General features: G+C 35.3%; 1 protein-coding gene across 1 annotated transcript in view; it reads right to left on the bottom strand.

Moving 5' to 3' along the window:
- The window catches only part of CNTN5 (contactin 5), a 1,016,453-nt gene that overhangs the window by 296,934 nt on the left and 695,003 nt on the right, over positions 1-24,516 (bottom strand). Inside the window, exon 8 of the mRNA XM_031460619.2 lies at positions 4,074-4,277. Within this exon, the coding sequence (XP_031316479.2) occupies positions 4,074-4,277 (204 nt within the window). The remainder of the gene's footprint in view (positions 1-4,073; positions 4,278-24,516) is intronic.

Here is a 24,516-nt window from a genome sequence, read left to right as displayed (position 1 = left end):
CTGGATCATATGGCAAGTCTATTTTTAATTTTTTGAGGAGCCTCCATTCTGTTTTTCATAATGGCTGCACCAAACTACATTCCCACCAGCAGTGTAGGAGGGTTCCCTTTTCTCCACACCCTCTCCAGCATCTATTGTCTGTGGACTTCTAAATGATGGTCACTCTGACTGGTATGAGGTGATACCTCATTGTAGTTTTGACTTGCATTTCTCTGATAATTAGTGATATTGAGCATTTTTTCATGTGCCTATTGGCCATTTGTATGTCTTCATTGGAGAATTGCTTTTTTAGGTCTTCTGCCCATTTTTGGATTGGATTGTTTGTGTTTTTTATGTTATTAAGTTGTAGGAGCTGTTTATATATTCTGGAAATTAAGCCTTTGTCAGTCGTATCATTTGCAAATATTTTCTCTCATTCTGTAGGTTGTCATTTTGTTTTGCTTATGATTTCCTTTGCTGTGCAAAAGCTTATAAGTTTAATTAGGTCCCATTTGTTAATTTTTGCTCTTATTTCTATTGCCTGGGTAGACTGCCCTGGAGGACATTGCTGAGATTTATTTATGTCAGCGAGTGTTTTGCCAATGTTTTCTTCTGGGAGATTTATTGTGTCTTGTCTTATATTTAAGTCTTAAAGCCATTTTAAGTTTATTTTTGTGTATAGTGTGAGGGAGTGTTCTAACTTCATTGATTCACATACTGATGTCCATTTTTCCCCACACCACTTGCTGAAGAGAATGTCTTTTCTCCATTGTATATTCTTGCCTCCTTTGTCAAAGATTAACAGACCATAAGTGTGTGGGTTTATTTCTGGGCTCTCTGTTCTGTTCCATTGATCCATATGTCTGTTTTTATGCCAAAACCACATTGTTTTGGCTACTGTAGCTCTGTAGTATTGTCTGAAGTCTGGGAAGGTTATTCCTCCAGCTTTGTTCTTTTTCTTCAATATTGCTTTGGCAATTCTGGGTCTTTTGTGATTCCATATAATTTTTAATATGATTTGTTCTAGTTCTGTGAAATATGTCCTGGACAATCTGAAAGGGATCACATTAAATCTGTAGATTGCCTTGGACACTACAGCCATTTTAACAATATTGATTCTTCCAGTCCAAGAGCATGGGATATCTTTCCATTTCTTTAAGTCATCTTCAATTTCCTTATTGAATGTCTTGTAGTTATCCATGTATAAGTCTTTCACCTCCTTGGTTGGATTTATTCCTAAGTATTTTATTGTTTTGGATGCAATTTTAAAAGGGATTGTTTCTTTACTTTCTTTTCCTGCCAATTTATTGTTAGTGTAAAGAAATGCAACTGATTTTTTTTTTTTGTTAATCTTGTATCCTGCTACCTTTCTGAATTCTTTTATCAGCTCTAGTAGTTTTTGCGTGGAGCTTCTAGGGTTTTCTATATGTAGTATGTCATCTGCATATAGTGACAATTTTACCTCTTCTCTCCCTATTTGGATCCCTTTTATTTCATTCTCTTGCCTGACTGCTGTGGCCAGGACTTCCAAGACTATGTAGAATAGAAGTGGTGAGAGTGGGCAGCCCTGTCTTGTCCCAGATTTTAGTGGGAAGGTTTTCAGTTTTTCACCACTGAGTACGATGCTGGCTGTGGATTTATCATAAATAGCTTTTATTATGTTGGGCTATGTTCCCGCTATACCCACTTTGGTAAGAGTTTTTATCATAAATGGGTGCTGAATTTCATCAAATACTTTTTCTGCATCTATTGAGATGATCATGTGATTTTTGTCCTTTCTTTTGTTGATGTGGTGTATCACATTGATTGGTTTGTATATGTTGAACCATCCTTGTGTCCCTGGGATGAATCCAACTCGATCATGGTGTACGATTTTTTTATGTGCTGTTGGATTCTGTTTGTTAATATTTTGTTGAGGATTTTTGCATTTATGTTTGTCAATGATACTGGCCTGTAATTTTCTTTTTCGGTAGTGTCTTTGTCTGGTTGTGGTATCAAGGTGATATTTATGAAGCCACCATCACCTTGATATCAAAGCTTTTAAATCACTAGTGAAGGTGGTATCAATTTTTGGATTCTGTTTTTTTACATGTGCTACTCTCCCTTGTGATGGTCAATGTAATGTTTGGGTCTTTTGTATGTAAAGAAGGCAGAAGAGCCTCCTCAACCTCAGGCAGTAACCAAATGTACAGCATTATTACATAAATGGATAGTATAAATGGAACTAGTTACTGGTTAGTCAGCAAAATGTTACAATTTTAAAACAAAGATGCTTCACATTCTAAACAAATTAATGGAAAAAATACTCAGGAACTTTATGGAAATGGCTTACAGAGAATCATCTCAATTCTAAGCTATTAACTAGGTAAGTTTTAAAAATGCATATCGATTTTCCTTTTTTCTTTTCACCCTAGAGGCATTCTTATATAATCTGAAGTTGGCATAATATATACACAATCATAGCTTTAACTACAGTGATAGAATAAACGATGATGACTCTTAAATCTCTTTCTCTAACCCAGCCCCGTCTTGTGCATATTAGGAATATATACCAGTATACCTACTGTGTATTTCCACATAGATTTCCTATGGACATCTTATCTCATCATATCCAAAACTGAATGTCTCACATTCACCAGCTCCTCAGTCTATTACCTCATCTGCCCTCTTTTCATAAAAAGAATCGTCACCCACTCGACAAACAATGTGAAAGCTTCCTCCTACTCCAGAGTCCCATGTGTAATTAATGATCACATGCTGATAACTCTACCTTCTCAATATCCCAGGCATGTTTTTACTCTCCAATGCTATTACCACTGCTTTTATTCTGTACTTTCTCATCTCTTAGCTGGGTAGTTTCAATAGCCTCTAAATTGGTGTCCCAATTTCCATTCTTATTTCCCATCTGGTCCTCCATGCCATTGCCCAGCTGTGTGACCTTTGGCAGGTCCCTTCATCTCCTTAACATTGGCTTCCTCATCTCTAAAATAGGCATTTCATTTACACTCTCTACTTGATGGGATTATTTTATATATATATAATACATATATAATATATAATATATATTATATATATAAAATATATAATATATATATATAAACTCTGGGCTTACATTACTGCAGCATATATTCTAAAACTAAGCATATAAAAGAGTAGTGTTGAAACAGATTATTCTTTAAGCTTCACAATCCATCAGGATTCTCCAGCTCACTTCTTAATAATACCTTCACAGATTTTTTTATTGCATGACAGAGCAAGCCACATATCATATATCAACTGTAATATAGCACTTGACTTCTTTAATGCAATGCTAAACTGTATAACTACAAATAAGGTGTTTAAATTTGAAGATACTTTGGATAGATGGCAATACCTATAATTATAGAATCATCATTTCTGCCTGAATTGCACTTAAAAGTTAAAGTTCCAACAGCTCCTCTTATTGGAAAAGTAATAATAACAATTATAACTATACCATGAAGTATTACAAGCTGAACATTCAATTTGAAGGTAGCTAAAATAAAAATGTGATCAAAAGTGAACGTGTAAAATGCTTGCAATTCATACACATATGCTATATGGAGGCATTAAAGGGCAAAGAAAAGAATGTGGCGGCTTTATTACAGTTCATCTTTTCAGAATCCCTCACTGTTTTTGGCATTAGGATAGTGTTATGATTAATATTTCTCATCCATAGATCATCATTTTCCTGTCAAAATTTTATTCTAAGGTACGCATAATCTTAGACTAAAAGTGTAGCTTCTAAATACGGTGAGTGCCTTTTTATTTTATTTGTGCTAGGTTTAATTGTTTGGAAAACACTAATACATACTTTTTTTTTAGTAGAGTTACTGGAGATTGAACCCAGGACCCTCTGCATGCTAAACATGCACTCTACCACGGAGCTATACCCTCTCCCCATATACATCTGTTTTAAAGTCTCTTTTTACTGAAGTATACTTGATTTATAATATTGTGTTAGTTTCAGGCCCATAGCATAGTGACTCAGTATTTTTGCAGATTATACTCACTAATACCTCTTAATTTTTCACATTTCAGGTGGCTGACCATTTTAATCAGGCCATGCAACTTACCATCGTTACGCAGAGTGAGTGGTGTTGGAGGACTAAGTACTCGAGCATTCGTCACTGTGTTTTTCACCAGACAAATATAGCTGCCAACATCTGATGTTTGGACTTTAGAAATATAAAGGTTGCCTGTCTCCTGGGAAATGAACCGCCGGCTGTCTTCCACCACAAAGGAAGGGAACTCATTAAATACCCAGCTATAGACGATCTCTGAAAATACACAAAATTCAATTGTTGAAAGACAAAATAGATTATTTTACTAACAGTTAAGCTCAAACAACAAAGCCTTTACTAAGTGTTAGAAATATTGCAAGATCATACATATTTGATCCAGATATCTATATAATTTTGTATTTTCTGTTTAAGTACTGTTCCTCTTAATGATTACAGGAAGATCTGAAATATTACTTAAGGAAACTTAGCTTTTATTCATTCATCCATCCATTTGTTCATTCATTCAATTCCAATGTGTGTTGAATGTGTATTAGATGATTGGCACCATGATAGCAATGAAATTAAAAAGACAAGAGAGACAGTTCCCCATTCTCAAAGATCAGTCTAATGGGAGAGATTTACCCAAACCTATGAAACCATGTTGAATAAGGAAATGGAGATGTATACCCTGTTGTGAAGAAGACAGAGGGGAAGGGTTCTTAAGCAATCATGTCGATCAGCAAAAACTTCTTTGGCTTAGAGACACCTGAGCTACATTCATTTACTCATTTGTTCAACAAATATTAGTTGAGGGTCATGATAGACCAGAAATGGCCTAAGTGAAAAAAAAAAAAAGTCAGTGTTCTCATGGAACTGTCATTACAGTGGAAAGAACAAGAATGCACAAACAGGTAAGTGTTTGCCCGGAGGTAGTAAGTACTGTGAAGAACCAAAGCATGTAAAGAATGCGAGAGCCCAGCAGGGGTGAGAAGGACGTGTGAATCTGTACTTTAAAACTCTCTCTAACTGCTGGGGAGGGACAAGACAGTCTGAGGACAAAGCAGGGACCAGGGGAAGGGGAAGCAGGAGGAATGATGTCTACTAGCCGAAGAGACTATTTTCAAAATCGCCATGAAATATAAATGATTTGCACTAGAACAGTAGTTAGTGGTGAAGTGGTGAGAAGTGACTGGCTTAGTGCAAACGTGATAGTAGAGTTGACAGGAATTGCTGAGGGGTTGGTTATGAAATGCAAGAAGGGAACAATGAAGAATAAAGGAGTCAGGTTTTGGGCCTGAGTAACTGAGCAACTAGAAGAATATATTTGCCTTTACTGGGATGGGAAGACTAGAGAAAGGCCAGTTCATTGGAGATACAGGTGGAGTAAAACCAGGAGCTTAATTCATACAGAATAAATTGGACATGCTATCTGGTAATCAATTAGGGAAATTGAGAAGGTAGTCGTACATTCAAATATGGAGACCAAGGGAGACATCTGTGTTGGTGTTAGAAATTTAGGAGCCTTAAAAGATCAGTTGGGGCTAGTCATCTGAATAATATAAAGGGTGCTGAAGTGGTTCCAGTCAGAGGAGACAAATGAGGAATGCTATGCAGAAGGAACTGGATGATATGAATAGGTCACCAGGCTTTTGTGTTACTGGAGTAAAAATTGCAAGAAAGGGAGTAGGAAGAGAAGAGTTTGGAGAGACTGGTGATAAACCCAAGTTGCTACCCACAGGTTAACATGGTGTGTGTGTTGTGTTAAGGAGCCTGTGCTCCATCCTGGGTGTTTTCCAGCAGAGGGCTGACATAAGTATGTACGTTAGTAGATTATTCTGGTGATTCTGCAAAGGTCAGATTTAAGTAAGCACAAGATTTCAGGAGGGAACAATAGGACAATATTGCACAATGCAAAAAGAGCTGAAGAAATCCAAATCAGAGCCATAATCATAACAACGAGAACAAGGATATTGGTCAAAGAAATATATAGGAAGTAAGACAATGAAGGAACCAACAGTCCAGGAACATTTTCCTATCTCCCTTGAATGATGGGGAAGAGGATGGCACCTGAAATTCAGGATGAAAATAAATTGAGTTCAAACTGGTTTAAGGAGCATGATCACTGGTTCACTTTCAGGACATTTTGAGTTTGAGGCAAATCCAGGTAAATAGTTCCAGCAGTTGGTAAATATGTGTTTGAGGTCCATGAAAGGAAATCTGTGGTGAAAGTTAAATTTGGTAGTTATCAGTATATTGGAGTAACTGAATCACGTACATAAATGAAAATACACATGGTGAGAAGACAGGTCTCTGGAAAGCATAAGCATCTAAATAAAAGGTAAGAAAATGTTCGAAAGGTGAGAGAGAAAACTGTTGGAAAGATTCAAGGGGAATAAATGAAATGCAGCGTCACAGATACCGTAACAATTTCAAGAAGGTTACATAATGCCAAATAAGGCAAAAGGCCTTACTGGGAATATTTATAAACGTAATAAAAGGAAATGTTACTTAAGATTGACCTTTGGGATATCACTGAATGGCAACTTCAATAGATGAGTGAAAATCAAAACCGATTGCAACTGAGTTAATTGTTAAAATCTCAATAGGCATTAGGGTTACCATGCTGTGGTTGAAACAGCAGATTCCAAGGTCCCCTTTCCTCAGAGTTATTTGTTTAGGAACACAAGTTGCTTGAATTTTTAAAAAGCTAAAACGTGATTCTAACCTACAGTGAGGCTTGGAAGCCCTGTTCTATGCCTTTCTTCTCTTTTTCTCTTTCTTCCTTCCTCCCTCCCTCCATTCATCCCCTCCCCCCTTCTCTCTTTCTCTCTCTTTCTTTTTTTCCATCTACCTATCTACCTGCCTACCTATCATGGTAGTTAAAAGTATATTTATCACCCTGGCCCTGCACTGTTTCCAATGGGGAACCTGGTGTTCAGTCAGCTTTTTTGGATACTTAAGCAGGGATGAAAGATTATTCATCTATACTGAAAGTCAATGTAACTAATTTAAAACCTTTATATATGGATCAATTAACTTGAAACAGAACCCTCCTCCATCTACTACTATGACTATTTAATTTTTTTATCTTAACTGAATTCACATCCAACATATTGTGTCCAGTAAAAGTAAATTGATAGTATTAGTTAATTGGATTTTCATGAATATATGTTTCAGAAAGATGGTGCCATAGGCTGTCTAGTGAGAAGGATCAGAAACACTTTCACAGAGATTATCTTAGGCAGGGGTATCCTACATAATCAACTGATGAACATTAAAAATGGCATTTCTTCTATCCAGAAATCCCCCTTCCCCACCACATTTTCTTCATTTAATTCAGTTCGCTGGGACTTCCAGAGTCTGCGTAGCTTCCTGACGTGGCTGCTCATGATGGTTTAAGTTGAACAAGTATTTAACTATTTGCGGTTCAGTTTTCTCATTCAAAAACGGGAACAGAATTATATTACTTCGTAAGTTTTCAAATAAGACAATATAACCAAGAATTTAATTCAAAATGAATATTTATAACATATGAAAATAAATATTATAATATATATAAATAAAAGATAAAGATAAAGATAAAAATATAAAAATAAAAATAACATTTCTGTTATCCCCAGCCCCCCAAAATTATTAGGTGAGGAGCTCCTTCTACATGTTCCATTTAAATATAAGAAAAACAATAAAGAGGATCTAAAAGAATTATGAGTGCTTAAATACTATTTGATCTGTTTTCCATAGAAAACTTCAATGATGAGTTGAGTGTTGATTCTAAGCAAAACTTAGCCGATATTTACTACTTCTGAGGCATATGTTTGAGTTCTAGTAGCTGCCTGAGAATTTTGAAATGTTATATTACACTGGCTTATAATTACAGCACACATAAACAATGTCAAAAACTTACAACTCTTTTAACAAAAGGTTTTCCAGAGGGAACTTTCTTATAGCTACAGTTACTCTCTTGGTAGTCCTTAGTCCACTTGATATTTCATTAAGAAGTTATTAATAATATCCATGCAGCTTTACTCAAAGAAGACCCACAGAGCACAGTTGAAATACTTCTTCATTCTCCTCCCACACTGCTCTACTAGACACTAAATTCAAGGACTTCCCAAATTAAAAATATGAGTTCTTCTAATTATTATATTGAGAGTTTCATTTGTTGCTCACGCATCACTCACAGACACTGTGATATTTTTGCAGTTTACTTTAGTTTGCTGAGGTTATCTCAATTTTTGATTTGTAGTACTAGAAATTTTGGGGAAAAGAAAACAGTGAACAATTAAATGAAGACTATCATTAATTGAAATATTATTTTTGTTGTCTGGATAGTATTTGTTGAATCAATGTTTCATAAAACATTTCTAGAATAGGAAAATAAGATTTACACAAAAATGGCATTTTCTCAAATTTTACAGGTAAATGTGTATTTGGGGTTCAAGAATGCTTAGTTTTTAGAATAAGTTTTCAGTTTTACACAGCAAAGCATTTCATTATACTAAGAAAGCTAAAAAGTAGAAATGGCACACAATAGAAAAGCTGACACTGTGAGTCTGGATTGGATTTTCTGCCTCTGCCAAAAAATGAATATACTGAACTGGGCTAAATCTCTTTTAAAAATCACTGCTTACTTTCTCCTATATGTTTTTTTCATTCTCTAAGAGTGATTATTTAAAATTCTTTTCAAACTTTACTATCACAAAAAACAAGCATTAACTAGATTTTCAGTATGTCAGATTCTGAAGATTATAAAATGATTCAGGAAGGTAGCAAACCACGGTTGGCTTTGGGGTCATAGTCTTTAGTCTCATATACCACTTTGCTTCATATCAATTTTGCTTGGCCCTTAAAATATTTTAATATAAACTGATATATTAAGCATTAAGTTTTTAATGGTATTATTCATTTCAGAAGCATATTGAGACTAGCTGGTCAGGTGTGATTTTCCCACTCTCCTAAGTTTCTTTTTTAACGGTATGTTTAGCCAAGACAATTAAAAATGTTTTAGAAGTTCCTGATAAAATTCTTCAGTGAGTACTTGTTATTTTAGCAGACCATGGTGACTTTTTGAGATATCCTGTGCATCCCAGGTTGTGAGAGTCTTTCTCAAAAGCACTTTTGTGTTAGTTTTTATCAAAAGCCCCACTTGGGACATATCTGCTTAGAATCCATTTTTGTGTTAAATTTCTCTAGTACATTTTTTATACTACATGGTAATATACATTTGGCCTACAAACCCATGTACAGGGTGGGCTTGAAGTTTTGGTTTCTTATCAGAGATTTTTTATCTTTCTCCCTGGGTCAGTGATTGCTGCCCACTAAGGGCATAGCCCATGAAGGGCCTGGATTGGTGCCCTCTCCCCAAGACTCAAAGACTTGTCCTTTATACCAGCGTGAATGTTCATCTTCAAGTCCCTAGACGTTAGGGTCTGTTTACATGACATACAAGCAATCTACCTTTCTGCCAAGATTTCCTCAGGACTAACACTGTTCCTAGACTTCAGTTAGGATTTTAGTCCTGGACTTTAGTTCTTGTTTGTTTCTGATACCTGAGATATTTTTTTCTTTCCTGTGAGCTTATTGTATACTGAGCTTTATTTTACTTATCATTCCTAAATTTGGGGGAAGTTTCTAGGTTGTTTCTGTCTGTCTGTTGTCTTCTGTAAATGTCTGGGTTTTGTGGCTTTATGCACTGCAGATTTGCTGTAATTAATTGATTCAGTGTCACAAAACAGACTATCTTCCCTTTGCTACCCTGACAAATAAGATGATTACTTAAATGATATATTTCCACATCTACAGGGTATAAAAACAGAGGTACTCATATGGCCAATGATGTTCACTTCTCAAAACTGCAGTGCCACTGATTTTTTTAAAAAGTGTGAGAAAAGGGAAGGACACTACATACTGAACTCTCTGAAGTCCTTGAAAACGATTTCAATGAGTAATATGCAATTAATTTCAACAGTCTTTAATATAACTACAAATAAGAAAATAACAAAATAACCATTCTCCTTGCTAATAATGTGTGTACACATCAGAAGCTTTGGGTCAAAAGATCTGGAGAGAACACAACAGATACAGCAATTGATTTGTTCACTTCCCAATTAATAATGTAACTCTCCTAGGGAGCTTAGTTTCTTTATCTCTGTCAGCTATAAAAAGAAAGACCTAAAACTCAGAAGGGCCTCTATTTTTATTATATGCTCAATTATGGTTTATAGTAAAATTCTCAGTTGATGGACTGTATTTATTAAAATCCCTGGTCTTATCTTTTTCTGGTTATTCTTGTAATATGAGATTTAATATTGTATCTGTCAAATAACTATAATTATAATTTGCTCTTTATTGTACAAGCATAACTTTTTATTTTGTTTAATAGTTTGTTTTGTACTCATAGTTTGATATATTTTTGCACTGGTTTTTACTGGGTGCTGTTTAGTAGAGTGTATGTCATAAGCATTTTAATGTTTACTAATTTACTTGCAATAGTTTTTGTTTCTACAATTGCATTATCTGTTATGACTCCTTTACCTCCTGTTTTGATGAATTAATTGATATGAAGATACTTGAAGAGTAGAAATTAGTAAGTTACTGGCCGAAACAGTACAGCTTTAAAAATGGGCACTGTGACAACTTTGTTTATAGAAAGTTTGTAGGTGATGCTAGTTACCATTTTGAGTTTTGGAATTAATGACATCATGGAGGAAATTATAGAGAATTGTCCCATAAATAGCCATTACTACTGAGTATAAGGGAATACAACCTGAAATTAGAAGGCAGGATTTTTTTTTACATTGTTGATTTATACCTTCATTGTGCTAGAAAGCAGCCAAATCAAGTACTTGTGGCAGGGTAGAGAGATAAATCTACTTTCTTCACCACTATACCTTTAGGATGTCTGGTATGTAGTTGCTCAATAAATGTTTGATGAATAAATGAATAGTTAAAATTTAAAAATCTATATATGTATTTTTATAAATCATTCTAAATGTTAAGAATAAGAGCAGATTTCTTTTTTACATTTTTAAACTTCTCATTGCAAATTTTCTAAGATCTGTGCAGATTTATTTTGGCTCTGAGAATATGAATCAAAGCTTATGTTTGCAGTTGAGCTAAAAACAGACACTGAAAAATAATGTAGGTAGTTTGAAGAGTCTGGAACGTACTGTCAATGACTAAAAGAGAAAGGGTCATGTTTACAAAGTTACTATGAAGTATTCTCATGATTTAGTCTACTATATAAATAAGACAGAGGTTGAAGGGGCATTAAATTTTAAGGTGGTCCAACCTCCCTCTCTGGTTAACAGCCTCCATGGGTGGTCCATCGTTTCGCTTCTGCTTGAACATGTCACTGACCCTGTTGAGGTAGCTGACTTGGCAGATCAAGTTATTAAGTGGATCATATATAAATATTATTTCGGCTGCTAGTTTTAGGATGGAGACTGAGATCAAAACCACTGGCAGTATCAACAAGTAAGTAGTGATACCTATTTATATGCAAAGCAGTGTTTAAGGTATTAACTTGAAGTCACACACTTCACACATTTCCCCGCTTAGTTCTCCCAGGCACATACATACACAGAGGTTAGAAGGTAATATTTTGAGTGAATAAGTCCATGGACTTTGGAATTACAAAGACCGGAGTTCCAGAGACGGCTGCGTGATCTACCAACTATGTACCTTGGGGCAGACTATTTAACTTAGTCTTCTCATCCATAAAATGCAGTAAAGAGAGGAAATTGTGGGTTAAACATATAAGGTTAGTACTACAGAACCAGACGTAGTTACCATCGTCATAGTCGTCTTCAGCATCACACATCTGAGGCTCAAACGGGTGAAACATGGAAAATGACAACTCATAAGTGTCAGGGGAAAAATTCCAATTTGTCTGACTCACTCTAAGCTGTATTTTTTAAGTATATTATACTTTTTAAATTATTATATTCTAATCTTGCTGAACCTCAATTTCAATAGCCATAAAATGGGACAGTCATATCTATGATATGATTGTATTGAAGATTACATAAGCCACTTAGATGAGACTGTTCAAAATGCAGAAACTGCTCAGTAAGGGTAGCTATTGGCTCAGGACAACGACCTAGTATAATGTATTAATTTTTGGTGCAATGCAGATTCAACTTCAACCTTATACAATTTCTAAAAGTGTCAAAAATTTCACCTATAAAACAGACAGAGGCAAGGATTCTGAGAGTAACAACAGAATAAAACTGTCTAACTGACACTTGCTTAGCTCAGAGAGAGCAAAGATATTTTTAATGATGTCGTGAAGAATGCAAGAGAGAACATTTGTCCTATGTTTTAAAAATTGAATTACCTTAATACAAAGGCAAGCTGTATTATTACATTAAATTTCAGTTATCTTGGTTTTACAAAACAAAGTACTAATTCTTCTTTTTATAAGTTTTTGAGACATGTATTTTCATTCTGTTTGTTACCTAGAGTCAGAAACAAGAGCTCTGCTTAAAAATTATAATATGTCACCAAGACAAAATAAAATTTTATGTGCATATAATTCAAAACACCTTTAGCAAAATATAAGATAAAGAAAAGAATATTTATAATAGAAAGAGTAGTAAACTGGCATTCTCTCATGATCCACAACTCAAACGACTTTGGGTGAGTGAATTCCAAGTTCCAGAGTTCAGGTGATTATACCAACTGGATGACAGTAGGTATTTTTGTTTTCTCTGTGGAATACTTTGCACTATAGAGGTCTTTTTTTTTCTTTTTTTTTTTTTCAATCCCAGCAGCCCTTGTGTCTAGATATAAAGGTCATTGCTAACTCTTTTCAAAATGCGACCTAAAATTCTTGCTTCACTAAAGGGTTTTAAAATTATTTTTATTGAACTGCAAACTCCATCAGGTCAGAGACCAGCATTTACTCAACAGGGTGTGATAATTTGTAGCACAAGTTCAACTGAGGCTTTGAACTTGGCCTTAAAAAGCATTCACTCTACGCTTCCAACAGTTCACTGTTACAGCCCAGAGATTGCAGCCCTTGATTACGAACAGAATATATGTGTCCTAGGACCTTGCCAAGAAATATGACCTTGCTGTGCTTATCAAAATTATGAAGAGCTTAGCTGAAAGAAAAGATGCCTGGAGAATAACCGGAAGACTGTCTAGTTCATCCATTAGATATGCCCGAGGTAATCTAAAAGTTCATCCTCATCAAATCAGGACATCAGACAGTTTCACGATAACAACAGTATCAGTGAACATTTATGGTCTCAGGTCAGTTTCCTAGAAATGAAGTCTGAGTAGGGGATTCCTTCGAATGTGATTTATTGATAGACTGTTCCCAGGAGAAGGAATTAAGAGAAGCAGGATTGAGTAAGGGTGAAAAAAAGCTAAGCAAAGACATGGTCCCTGCCAGAGATTAGTTTTAAGATTTATCCCACTTAGGGTTGTGGAATACAAATTTCACTGTAGACTTGGTGAGTGAGTCAACAGAAGGTAAAGAGAATCAGTCTTTTAAACTCTCCTCCCCAGCATCAGTAGGTTATTGGCTGCCAGCTGGGGAAGTGAGGTGCAATGAGGGCAGGGACCACAATTTCCTAGGTAAGGGCAATTCTTGGGAAAAGGCACAGCTGCCAGATGGATGCCTTAACTAGATAAGAGAGATCTGGACGTGGCACCAGTAGGACCTAGTAAACCTCCATAGCACTTAGTGTGTTCCAGACAGTGCATTCTAGGTATATTAATTTATTAAATCCTCACAGGGATAAGTAACCCCACTTTATGAATAAGGGAACTAAGATACAACGATCAAAAACTTGACCAAGAAATCTTACTGAGCACAGATCTTCATATGAAAAAAGAAAAACATTAATAGTTGTTTCAAGTATTTATTCGAAAGTTATGTATGTTGTGGGGTCTAATTTTGTCAATTAAAACTTTGATGCTTCAAATAGCAAGTAATCAGAGCAGTGTCTAAGCCCCACTCACTGGACAATAGCAGTTTGCCAGATATTCCTATTAACCACTGAGTCATGATCTAATTAAACTGTGGTCACAGAGCCTTAGCTGTAAAGTGTTAAGGATGTGTCCTGCTAGCATAGAAACCTACCATAAAATGCAGGTGTTCATAGGGATAAAAGCAGTGTGACTGCACGGTTGCCAACATGGATACTTATTCCTGCTCTCCTCTTACATTAGGACTTAGAGTTTTCCAAATATTTAACAACAACAACCAAAAATCCATACATGAATAATCCAATATTCCCTGGAACCAACAGGAGTCCACAAGATCGCAGTGCCTGATGAGTAGAAAGCATTATTTTTGGGCAATATTCCAAAGGGAAGAAAATGGAAATCTTGGATAGTATAATACAGTTTACTAATTTTTCCATGTTTTATTTGTAAGATGTCTTTTATCCAAAATGTATTTGTCATTTGTATATAAATAAAATAAATAAAATTTAATTTAACTCTATGCATTGAAAACAAAAGAAAACTCATAAGGTTCAAAACACTCAACATTTTTCAAAAAACTCAAAACATTCAAAATATTCAAAACACAACATTTTTTACTGACGGTGAATTTTTAAGAGATATTTTTACTTCTTTTAATTTCATGCTATGCAAATTTTATGTTGTAAATTTGAAGATTTATAGTAGGATAAACATCAGCAGAAACAAATATGAGTTTAATAAATTATTCCTCAAAATCCTTTAGAGTTGTGACTTGCCTAAGTTTTGCATGTTAAGTGTGGAACTTTGGTGTCTTTGGGTTACATTTATCATATAGGTGCAGTAGAGAATCTTTAGATACGATTAATTATTATAACGAGATTCTCTGCTGCTCAACTTCTTCCACTCAATATAATTTTTCATAAATGTTCTTTGTGCTTTTACGGCTTAACTAATGTTCATTAATCCTTCATGCAAATCTTTAACGAAGGTAATTTATTTGTCACATTGCCATGCATCGTATAGAAATAGTCGATATTGTCTATTTATCAAGAGGCTCTGAAATGTTTTATTTTCTGCTCCAAGGATTTGTCCCTATGGTTCACCTGCTTCAGAAAGAAACTCCTAGTCATAAAATACATATTTATATCTGTTGGTACATAATTACTGTAATAAATCTTCAAATTCCTATTCATATAAATTCACATAGCATAAAACTTTGGCTGGAACTTTTTTTAGTTGATTTCTTTGAAAAAATAGAAAAGTTGGTATGAGTTATACTAATAATATAAATGGTATAAGAACTATTTAGAATTTGCTTTTTTCCTAATTCCATAAGGGATTTTTCTACAAAAATCAGATGGGTTTTGATTTTTTATAATTGTGTTTGTATGTTTCCTTCAAATTTTAATCTCCTCAAATTGTTATCAAAATATATTTGTGAACTGGACATTATGGTAAAGTCCAGTAATTATTAATAATGATTTTTTAGCAATTAAAGTACATATTAAGAAATAAGAAATACGCCTTTAAAATGGATATATTTACAGTAATTAAGAGTGGCCATTATTTTGAGCCTAAGATTCATGTGAAATATGAGCTTCAGATATTCAGAGATGTGTGGCATGTATATACTATGAAAACAGAAGGTTTGAATGGAAAAAACATTTTTATTCTCCCCGAGTCAATTTTTGAAAACTATTTCCCATTGTTCATTTTTGTATTTGCCCGTAAGTTTTCCATACTTCAGCTTTTTAAGCTGGCTATTCTTTGGTCAGTTCCTGTAACGCTTTAATTTTTAACACTTTTTATAATTTCTGGATAAAGAATGAATTTGCTTCTCAAAAACTAAACTTACTCAGACTTCTCTGGTGAGTATCAATTACTTAGATGTGTTCTGAGTAGTCACTACAAGTGTGAGCTCTGTGTACTTTTCCTCATGAGTCTCTGTTCCTAGTTTGCTGGTTAATGAATGTTTCTGGTGATTGTCTCACGCTTTTTCTAAAACCACAAAACTACTAGGAACTACAGTATCTAAAATAAAAACACTATAATTTTCTTGGAAGCCAGGAGGGTTAAACAGTATAGTTTTAGAAACCGGAAAACTGTATGTCTGTACGGATTACTGCAAATTTCAAACAAACCAGTTGTTAGATGGATAAATTTACTCAGAAACCACTGATTCAGGAGCTGAACACTAAAGGTGAGACCGAGGGAGTCTGACACAGGGATCACCTAACGAAAACAACTGCACAGAAACTGCTTAAATGAAAATCAGGAAATATAAGGATACATCATATCAGAGAATAAGCAGGAAGATTTATTTATATATATATTAATAAATGTTAGTACTTATCTCTTATTCTAGGTGGAAGAAAATGCTTAAAACACCAGTGATACTAGCATGAATCCTATCACAATGGAGTGAATGAGATGCGTACTAAGTACCCAGCTTCCTATTTCAGTCGGGAACTTTGTGCCAAGAACTGAGCCACGTGGAACTCAACTCGGTGAGCACGTATATAGGTGTAAGGAAATGTGGCATCATGGACAAAATTATGGACTTTATACCAATGCAAAGAATGTGTTTGAATCTTTGCACCTAGCAGCTATGCAGTCCTCAGTGAATTACCTGACTTCTTTGGCTCTGTTTGTTCATCTGTAAAATAATCAAAGCAACACCTTGCTCTTAGGATTTGGGGGAAAAGTTTTAAAATAAGCATAATTTTAAGACTATATTAAGTGTTCATAAGTTATCGTTATTATCTAAAACGCTAACACACACAGACACACACACACACACACATATATATATGCATGTATATATTTATTGCTATATTTACCATCTTGGCCAAATCAATCTAGCAGTCACTGAAAACCTCATAAAACATTGTCGCTTACTTAAAAATGCATGTATGCATAAAAGAGGGGTTTGACTTTACATGTCACTAACATACCCATACACTATTCTTATTCCAATTTGTCATGCAATGACATAGAGATTACGCAGAATTAAAATATCTGTACATTTTATGCTATATGTTGCTCCATAATATTCCCATCTAATATCAAGTTGGAACTTAGGAGTACTTAATTCATGTCACATGCCTACCAGTAGACCTTAAGTAAGTCTCTTGCGTGAGATTTTTTTCATGGATTATAAATCTACTATAGTCTGGTCTGCTTTAAACCTCAACACATCTCTTTCTTAAACCATCCAATATTATCTTCCACTCTTCACAATCATCAGTGCTTCATCTTAGATAGAGTGCTTCTCAAATCAATATGTGTCTTATAACTTACTTCCCTGGAGTAGAATGCATTCTTTCTTTCCTTCTGCCCAGACATATGCCTAGACTCAAGCCAAGTGCAGGAGCTATTTTATGGAAGGAGGCATAAGGAGTTCTTTGAACTCTTCCTTCCTGAAATACCACGGCTATATCATTCACTTGTGCCCTGATCTGCTTGGAATAGTGACAATTTACACCATTTTCCTCAGCAAGATTATTAGTAGTCTCCCCTTTCACCCTCAAAAATGTTCTAATTTGGATTATTAAATAAATGATGTGGCCTCCCAACTCCCTGCTCATCATCCACACAACAAACTCCTCTTGGACTGGTACTGACTGTGCTTTCTTATTGTTCTCTGTTCTATGTGTATATATCATCTTCCCTATCGGATTATATACTCATCATAGAGCAGGAGCTGGGTCATGTGCTTATTGAACAAATGTAGAGTCAGATTTTAAAAATACAATTATATAAATTAATTTACATTTAGATACTTGAAAAAGAATGTCATATTGCCACTAAATACAGCTGGGATATCCTGAGTTGCACCTAAGTATTCTTGCATATCATTGCTCCAATTGTCTAAAATAGTGTCCAACACACTTTAGGGTCTAGGGAGCTGTTTATGAATCCCTTTCTGATGACAAATGCAGTATTTTGTTGTTTCATCATTAGAAAAAAAAAGGAGTTTTCTTATATTGTTTCTTCAACCCTTGGTAATAGAGTTTTACAAATCCTATAAGGCCCTACGTGATTTTGCATCTGGATATCTCTTTAACTTTAACACTGTCTTTTCTTTCTTCAATTCACTCGAGCCACACTGACTTTCTTGCTGTTAATTTTCAATGAAGATATGCACTTTAATTTTTACCTTAGCTTGAAACATTCTTTCTCCAGATACTTGTGTGGGTCACTACTTAACTTCTTTCAGGTCTCTGTTCAAATGGCTCCCTCTGGGAGGTCCCCCATGACCAACTCCCTTAAACCAGCCCTGTCAATACTCACTCTCTCTCTCCCTCTCCTTCATATGTATGCTTCTAACTGATTGTCTTCTGCACCACAATGTGAGTTTTCTTAGGGAGCGAACCTTACCTAGTTTGTTCATCATCAGACCCCTCAGTATTGTGAAAAGTGGCAGGAACACATTAAGTAGTTATCGAATGAATAGAGAATGAACACAATAGTGAAAATGTTTCCTACTAGTATCATAACATAAATATCTTGGAAACTAAGTTATTGAGTAGAGTTTTCCCCTTTATAAAATAATAAATAAAATATTAAAATGATTTATGAGGAAATTTTCCAGAACCCCTGGGAACGTAGGTATTTTATTAGATACGTAGCCATGTTGTTAATAAGGACATGAGACTTGAATAAATACCAATATTCCAACCATTTGGCTGGATTTTATAGGGCCAGTTAGGTTGGTATAAACTAAATAAAATGTATAGAAGTAACAATGTGATTGTTAATTGTTTTCACAAGTGTTGGAAGTGGAATAGAAAATAAATGAAACAAATTTTTTTTAAAATGATGACTTAGGAGAACCTGTAAGCACAGTTCTGTTGTATTTCTTTTATCTTGTTTATTTAATTTGAGACTACTGATTCCAAGTTTGTGGTGAAGACTTGTTAATAAAAACCATGTCATCCTTGTTTTTTCTTTTTTTTTTTTTTCATCAGTTCTTTTGCTACTAGACCAACATTTTGGGATTTTAACCTCTTTGTACAGTTTTTGCATTATTACTTTTAACTCAGCCTGAGCTTTTACTTTAACTACAAAGAAGTGCCATCAAAATGAATGTTTTAATCTATCTGGGGAAAAAGCACATACTTTCCAGTGGTGGATCTTTGCTGTAGAATGACAACAACACTGCATTGATTTTATTAACTCTCTAATGAAGTCCTCAGATACAACTGTTACAATTTTAAAGCACAGCATGATAGCTATGCTTTATAAGTGGACAAACACTGTCTTACATCACTATTTCCATCCATGATTGCATCAGGGGGGAAATTAAAATGCATATATGGAAGGTGACCAAGGAGATCCTAATAATGATGACACTGTTGTAATACCATGCCTAAATGAATATTTATGATTGGATAGTGTCATAGTATCTCTATGAAGACACTAGGGTGCTGGCCTCTATGGCGCCATTCCCTCTTTAATAACTTTGAAATACCACACGCATCTTTGCCCATCTCCTTTGGCTTTCTTTTCCAATTTTGCTTTTGTCAAATAGTAGTTTATTAGTTTATTCAGTATCTTTGTTTCCAAGAGCGAGGACTCTCCAGTAATACTAATATTTTGAGGATCTAAAAACTAAAGAGTGCAAGTTGTATAAACTTACCACGGACATAAAATACCATCTTAATGCAGTAAGCTTTCTGTTATCTAGATTAAGGTTTCTGAATCTCGGCACTGCTGACATTTGAGGCCAGATAACTGCTGTAAGAGATGACCCACGCTTCACATGATGTTTATTAGCGTCTCTGGCCTCTGCCCTCTACCCACTAGATGCCAAGAGCATCTGGTCCCTCCCCTCACCCACCTCCACTCCAGTAATGACACTCAAAAATGCCCCCAGACACTGCCAAATGTCCTTTGTGAGGGAGGTCACCCCTGTTTGAAAACCTCTTATCAGGATTAATCTAGACGTGATGCATTCTGGTTAACCAACCAACCGTTTGAGCTATTTGGCAATTGTTATATTTCTTTCTACTTCATTTGATAAATAGATAGATAAATAAAAGCTAGCTTTCATTCATCTCATGAAACTGCTTTAATTTCAGTTTTCATTTTACTTTTAAGGGCAGAGTACTGTAGTTCCTTCATAATTTTAGTTCTACAACATGCATCTACAGAATAGGTAATCAATACAGTTTCCTGAACTGAATTAGAAGTAGGAACCAATCATATTCATAGCACAGAACTATAAGTAACATTGCTTACTTTTGATTGAATGAATCAAAATGCATCTTAATATTTTTATAATCATCTAGGCTACTTTTCCCTATGAATTGTCCAAATAATTGGAAAAAGATGTCAAAGACAGGGTTGACTATATACTGACACAATGACACAATATGGACACTATCAGATTGTCATTTTTCTCTTCCTTATGTAAAATGTGTAAGGATGTAAAAGAAGGCTTTCTAGTTATTTGATTCTGCATAAGTAATTTACCTTGCAAACATACAGACCTGTAAATTGTGTGTGAAACCTGAAACAATGCATTTAATTTACTTCTTTTTACTCAGTCGTTTGAGGTTACTTTCTCCCCACATCTAAAAAATGATGAAATATGTATTTCTAGAACTTAGTTGGTTGTATTAAAAATGAAGCCCATATAATGAATGCAAGATCATGGAAATAAAATGCAAATTTATAGTAGACAATACAAAAGGAGGAAACAATCTGCATGAGTAGTTAAGGTACTTGAGGTCTGAGCTAAATAGAGAAGAAAGGAATTGGTTTCTTATATGGTTACAGAAAATTTCAGATTATTAAATCACTGTTTTAAGGCATTTTATTGGCATGACTTATAAGAGTCCACATTTTTTACATTTTTTAGAATCTAGTAATTACTGTAGAAATTCTGAATGGTTGGTAAATCAGTTCAACTGAAAGTGGTCTACTCAAGGCAAAGCCACACAAAAGTCAGTGTTTACCAAGGATAACAAATCCTAAGAACTCACAGTCTCCAGTGAGTCAGATCCCATACACACTAACTCAGATACAAGACAAATCATTTCTTTCAGCTGGATTTCTACCGTTTAATCATTTAAGCCTTGCCTTCACCACTTTCTCTATGCAACCTTGGGCAAGTCACTGAATCCTCAGTGACCGAATTCCTCAGTCTTTGTTGTTTTGTTTTGAAAATGGAGGTTTGAATTCCTTCATATTATTTTTTAAAGATTAAACAGAAGTAACTTAAGCCAAGGACATAGCTTCATGGCTGGTGCCTGGAAAACATTTACTAAATGAAATTATGCTATTAATTCAGAATACCTTTTAGCTAAAGATTTCTGAGACAGGACAAATCTGTAATATGAAGACAAAAATTCCAAGATTATCCTAACTCTTTGAGTTAATAACTTATTTTTTTCCCATCTGGCTTGGCTTAAAATAACTCAGGGCTATGATTAGCTTCTTTCACTTCCAATCATATGCCTTGATTCCCCATGGAGATACCTGATCTGACTGCTCCAAAGAATGAATTTTTTTCCTTATATGTCACATAGGAAGTGTTTTAGTACCTGTAAATATATTAAGCACTTACTATGAGCCAGATATTTTGCTAGGCATTCTCTGTTATTTGTAATAATGTGATTGGTTATCTCAGTTTTATAGAATTGAAACTGAGGATCAATTAAGTTAAGTGTTTTTTTTTTTTTGGGGGGGGGGGTTCTGTGCAAAACAGAGAAAGAGGTGTAGTTGCAGAGACAATCTTAGGAAGTGACTGAAACTGTGATGTCTTCCTTAACCCAGGGTGTCCCTTGGCCTATGTTACAGCAGTTTTGGAAGCTCCAACTATTAGCACAGAAACTATATTAGCACAATCACACTCCCTGCATCACAAAATCATTCAAGATCTGAGTTCTTCGCTGATTTCTTTTGAATACATTCTTAGAAAAGAGACAACAATTATTTTAAAAGCTTTAGAGCCCAACTGCATGATACTAGCATTACCCAAAAAACAGAAAACAAAATTCTGTATCTTTAACAATAGGTTTTTGGAAATTTTCATTTTCTTTTCTTAACACAAGGAAAGATATAAAATGAAGGGTGTATATTTTCAGGGCAGGCTGAACCTCTACCATTTACTGCTGCCTGGTTCAGTTTGTAGATTAAAGACGTTCTATTAGTTAAACGTCAGACTGAAGCACTGTAGCATTGAGGAGCATCAGTTTCCACTGGAAAAGCAGTGCTGCTATTACAGTGTTTTCCCATCTTCCTGACCTGTTTGTCAAGCTTTAGGCTGTAGCTGCACACAAGCTCAGAAGAGCTCATTTCCTAAGGGAAAGGCAAAGTTCTCAAGTGCATTAAAAAAAAAAAATGCCCGTAGTTTTTCTTTATCTTTTCCCTTTCTGTCTTTCTCTTGTGTCCAATAGTGAGCCATTGAAATGGCACCCAGAATGATCCTTGTTGACATAACCTGGACCACAGCCCGGGAACACGCGTCCCTGAAGCACAGCCCTGTCACTGCTGGCCATTCTGCCTGCATCTGTACTGTGTTAATTGGACGAGGTCAGCCAGTCCTCTCTCTCTAGACTTTTCATTCTCCCCAAGGGGAAGAATGGTTCCAATGAATGATCCGCCATGTCTAACGGCACTCGTTTCCAAGGCTTGTTAGCTTAATACCTCTTTGCAATACGTAAGAGCAGCATCTAAGAGAAAGCACTTATATTGCTAGCCTCCAGACTGGCTTTGCAAAGCAATCTTGGGACTGCAGCTCTTAGCAGCTGACTTGTCTTCTCCCCATCACATATGGGCATGTTCTAATTAGAGTCATATTGCTTATTATATTTTTATGGGTCTAAGGGAATTCTTAACAAGATGCTAAAATTTGTTTTGAAAAGTCTATCTTAAATACACAAATACATTTAGAAAAAATCACTGTACTGGCTAAATAATTCTCTGCTTTTCCTTTTCTCGTTGGTGTATTCATTTACAAAATAAAATAATAATAAAAAGACGTATTTTTATACATATTGTATTAATTTGACTAATCCATGCATGAGCTTAGCCCTGTGCCTCTTATGTTGTAAGAATCCTATAAATATTGTTTCGTTTGTTTTTGATGAAGGAATAGGGGTCTACAACACTTCCCTGCCTAACACGTGCTTAGTGTTTAAGGAGAACCCCACACTTAAGACAACGGACTTCCATTCCAGCCAAGGCTGTTTTGGTTATTTACATGGTGAGAGAGTGAAAGTGTGCTTGAAATGTCTCTTTCCTCATTTCCTTAGTCACATCTGGCTGCCTGATCTGCAAAAGCTGTTTCCTCCGTAAGCCCTGACCCGCGCTGGGACGCCAACAGTCCAGCGGGCTGGAGAGACATAAGGCTATGAGATTTGATATTGTTCGGACTTTTTAATAAGGTTCACACATAACCCTTTCACTCTTTCTTGGGAGAGTCTGGATTTGTTCTCATCCAGTCCAAAAATGCTACTTGCAGCTAAGCACTTAACAGCAGGCAGTGTCCTTCTGAAGAAAGGAAAAGAAAAAGGTGAAGCCATTCAAAGGATTAATTAGATAATGCTTGCCTAGGTCCTATTACTCTCTGAAGGGAAGGGAAAAAAATAAAAGAAAACTACATATGGTCTTAGAACTTTACCAAACTGAAATGAACTAGGTGTTTGCTTAGGCAACATGCTAATTGTATTTTAAGTGAATCAGCCAATGGGCAGGAGGATGTTTATTTCTGCACCTCCTGCTACTTCTCATTCTTGGTAAAGGGATTTTTTTTTTTTTTAACCTCTGCAAATGCCTTCAGCAGGAGGTAAAAATAATGACTATGCCATCTGAGCACTGAAGAGAGACTGGAGCTGTGAAGTTGGACCTCTTTCTACTCTGTTAAGTATCTTTCTTGAAATGGGTTTGATGGAGGAATAAAAATCTTTATTCCTGATACAAGGACAAAATGAAACTAGAGAAAGGCAGTCAGAACACATGTGAGGGAAAGGCAATGAATGCCTTTACAAAAGTAGGAGAGAACTGGTTCCAGCCGGGCAGAATGAAAGAGGGGCCAGGGAACATAGCTGTTCTCTGTGCTCCACACACAACCTCCTCTACAGAAGTCTAACCAAGTCCAACAATTTGAAGTTCAGGGGTTTGGCAAAGGGTAATACTAAAAAGAGCTCAAGTGGACTACGAAGAGAGCTTTACAGCTAGCGCACAGATGACCAGATGAAGCCAATTTACATCGCTGCACTATTTTTGGAGGACATTTGCTAATACTTATCAACAACCTTACAGCTGGTTCTTTCAGAAGGAAATTCCATCTCTAGGAATTTAGTATAAAGAAGTAATTTAGAACATACACAGATATCTATAAAAGTTCATGGCAATGCTACTTCCAATACGCATAAATAATAAGCTGAAATACTGAACATCAGGGTGGAGGTTAAGTAAATCACATTATTTTTCTAGAATACTGTGCAGCCATTGAAATAAAATTGGAGAGTAAATAATTTTGACAAACAATGATATTTCCAGTATATTGCTTATTAAAAACAATCTAATCTCTAATGCCCTAGGGCATGGATTGGATATACTGAAA

The sequence above is a fragment of the Camelus dromedarius genome, chromosome 12, assembly GCF_036321535.1.
Source record: "Camelus dromedarius isolate mCamDro1 chromosome 12, mCamDro1.pat, whole genome shotgun sequence".
Lineage (NCBI taxonomy): Eukaryota > Metazoa > Chordata > Mammalia > Artiodactyla > Camelidae > Camelus > Camelus dromedarius.
Note: the sequence above shows the minus strand (reverse complement) of the source record. Positions and strands in the feature narration are given on the sequence as shown.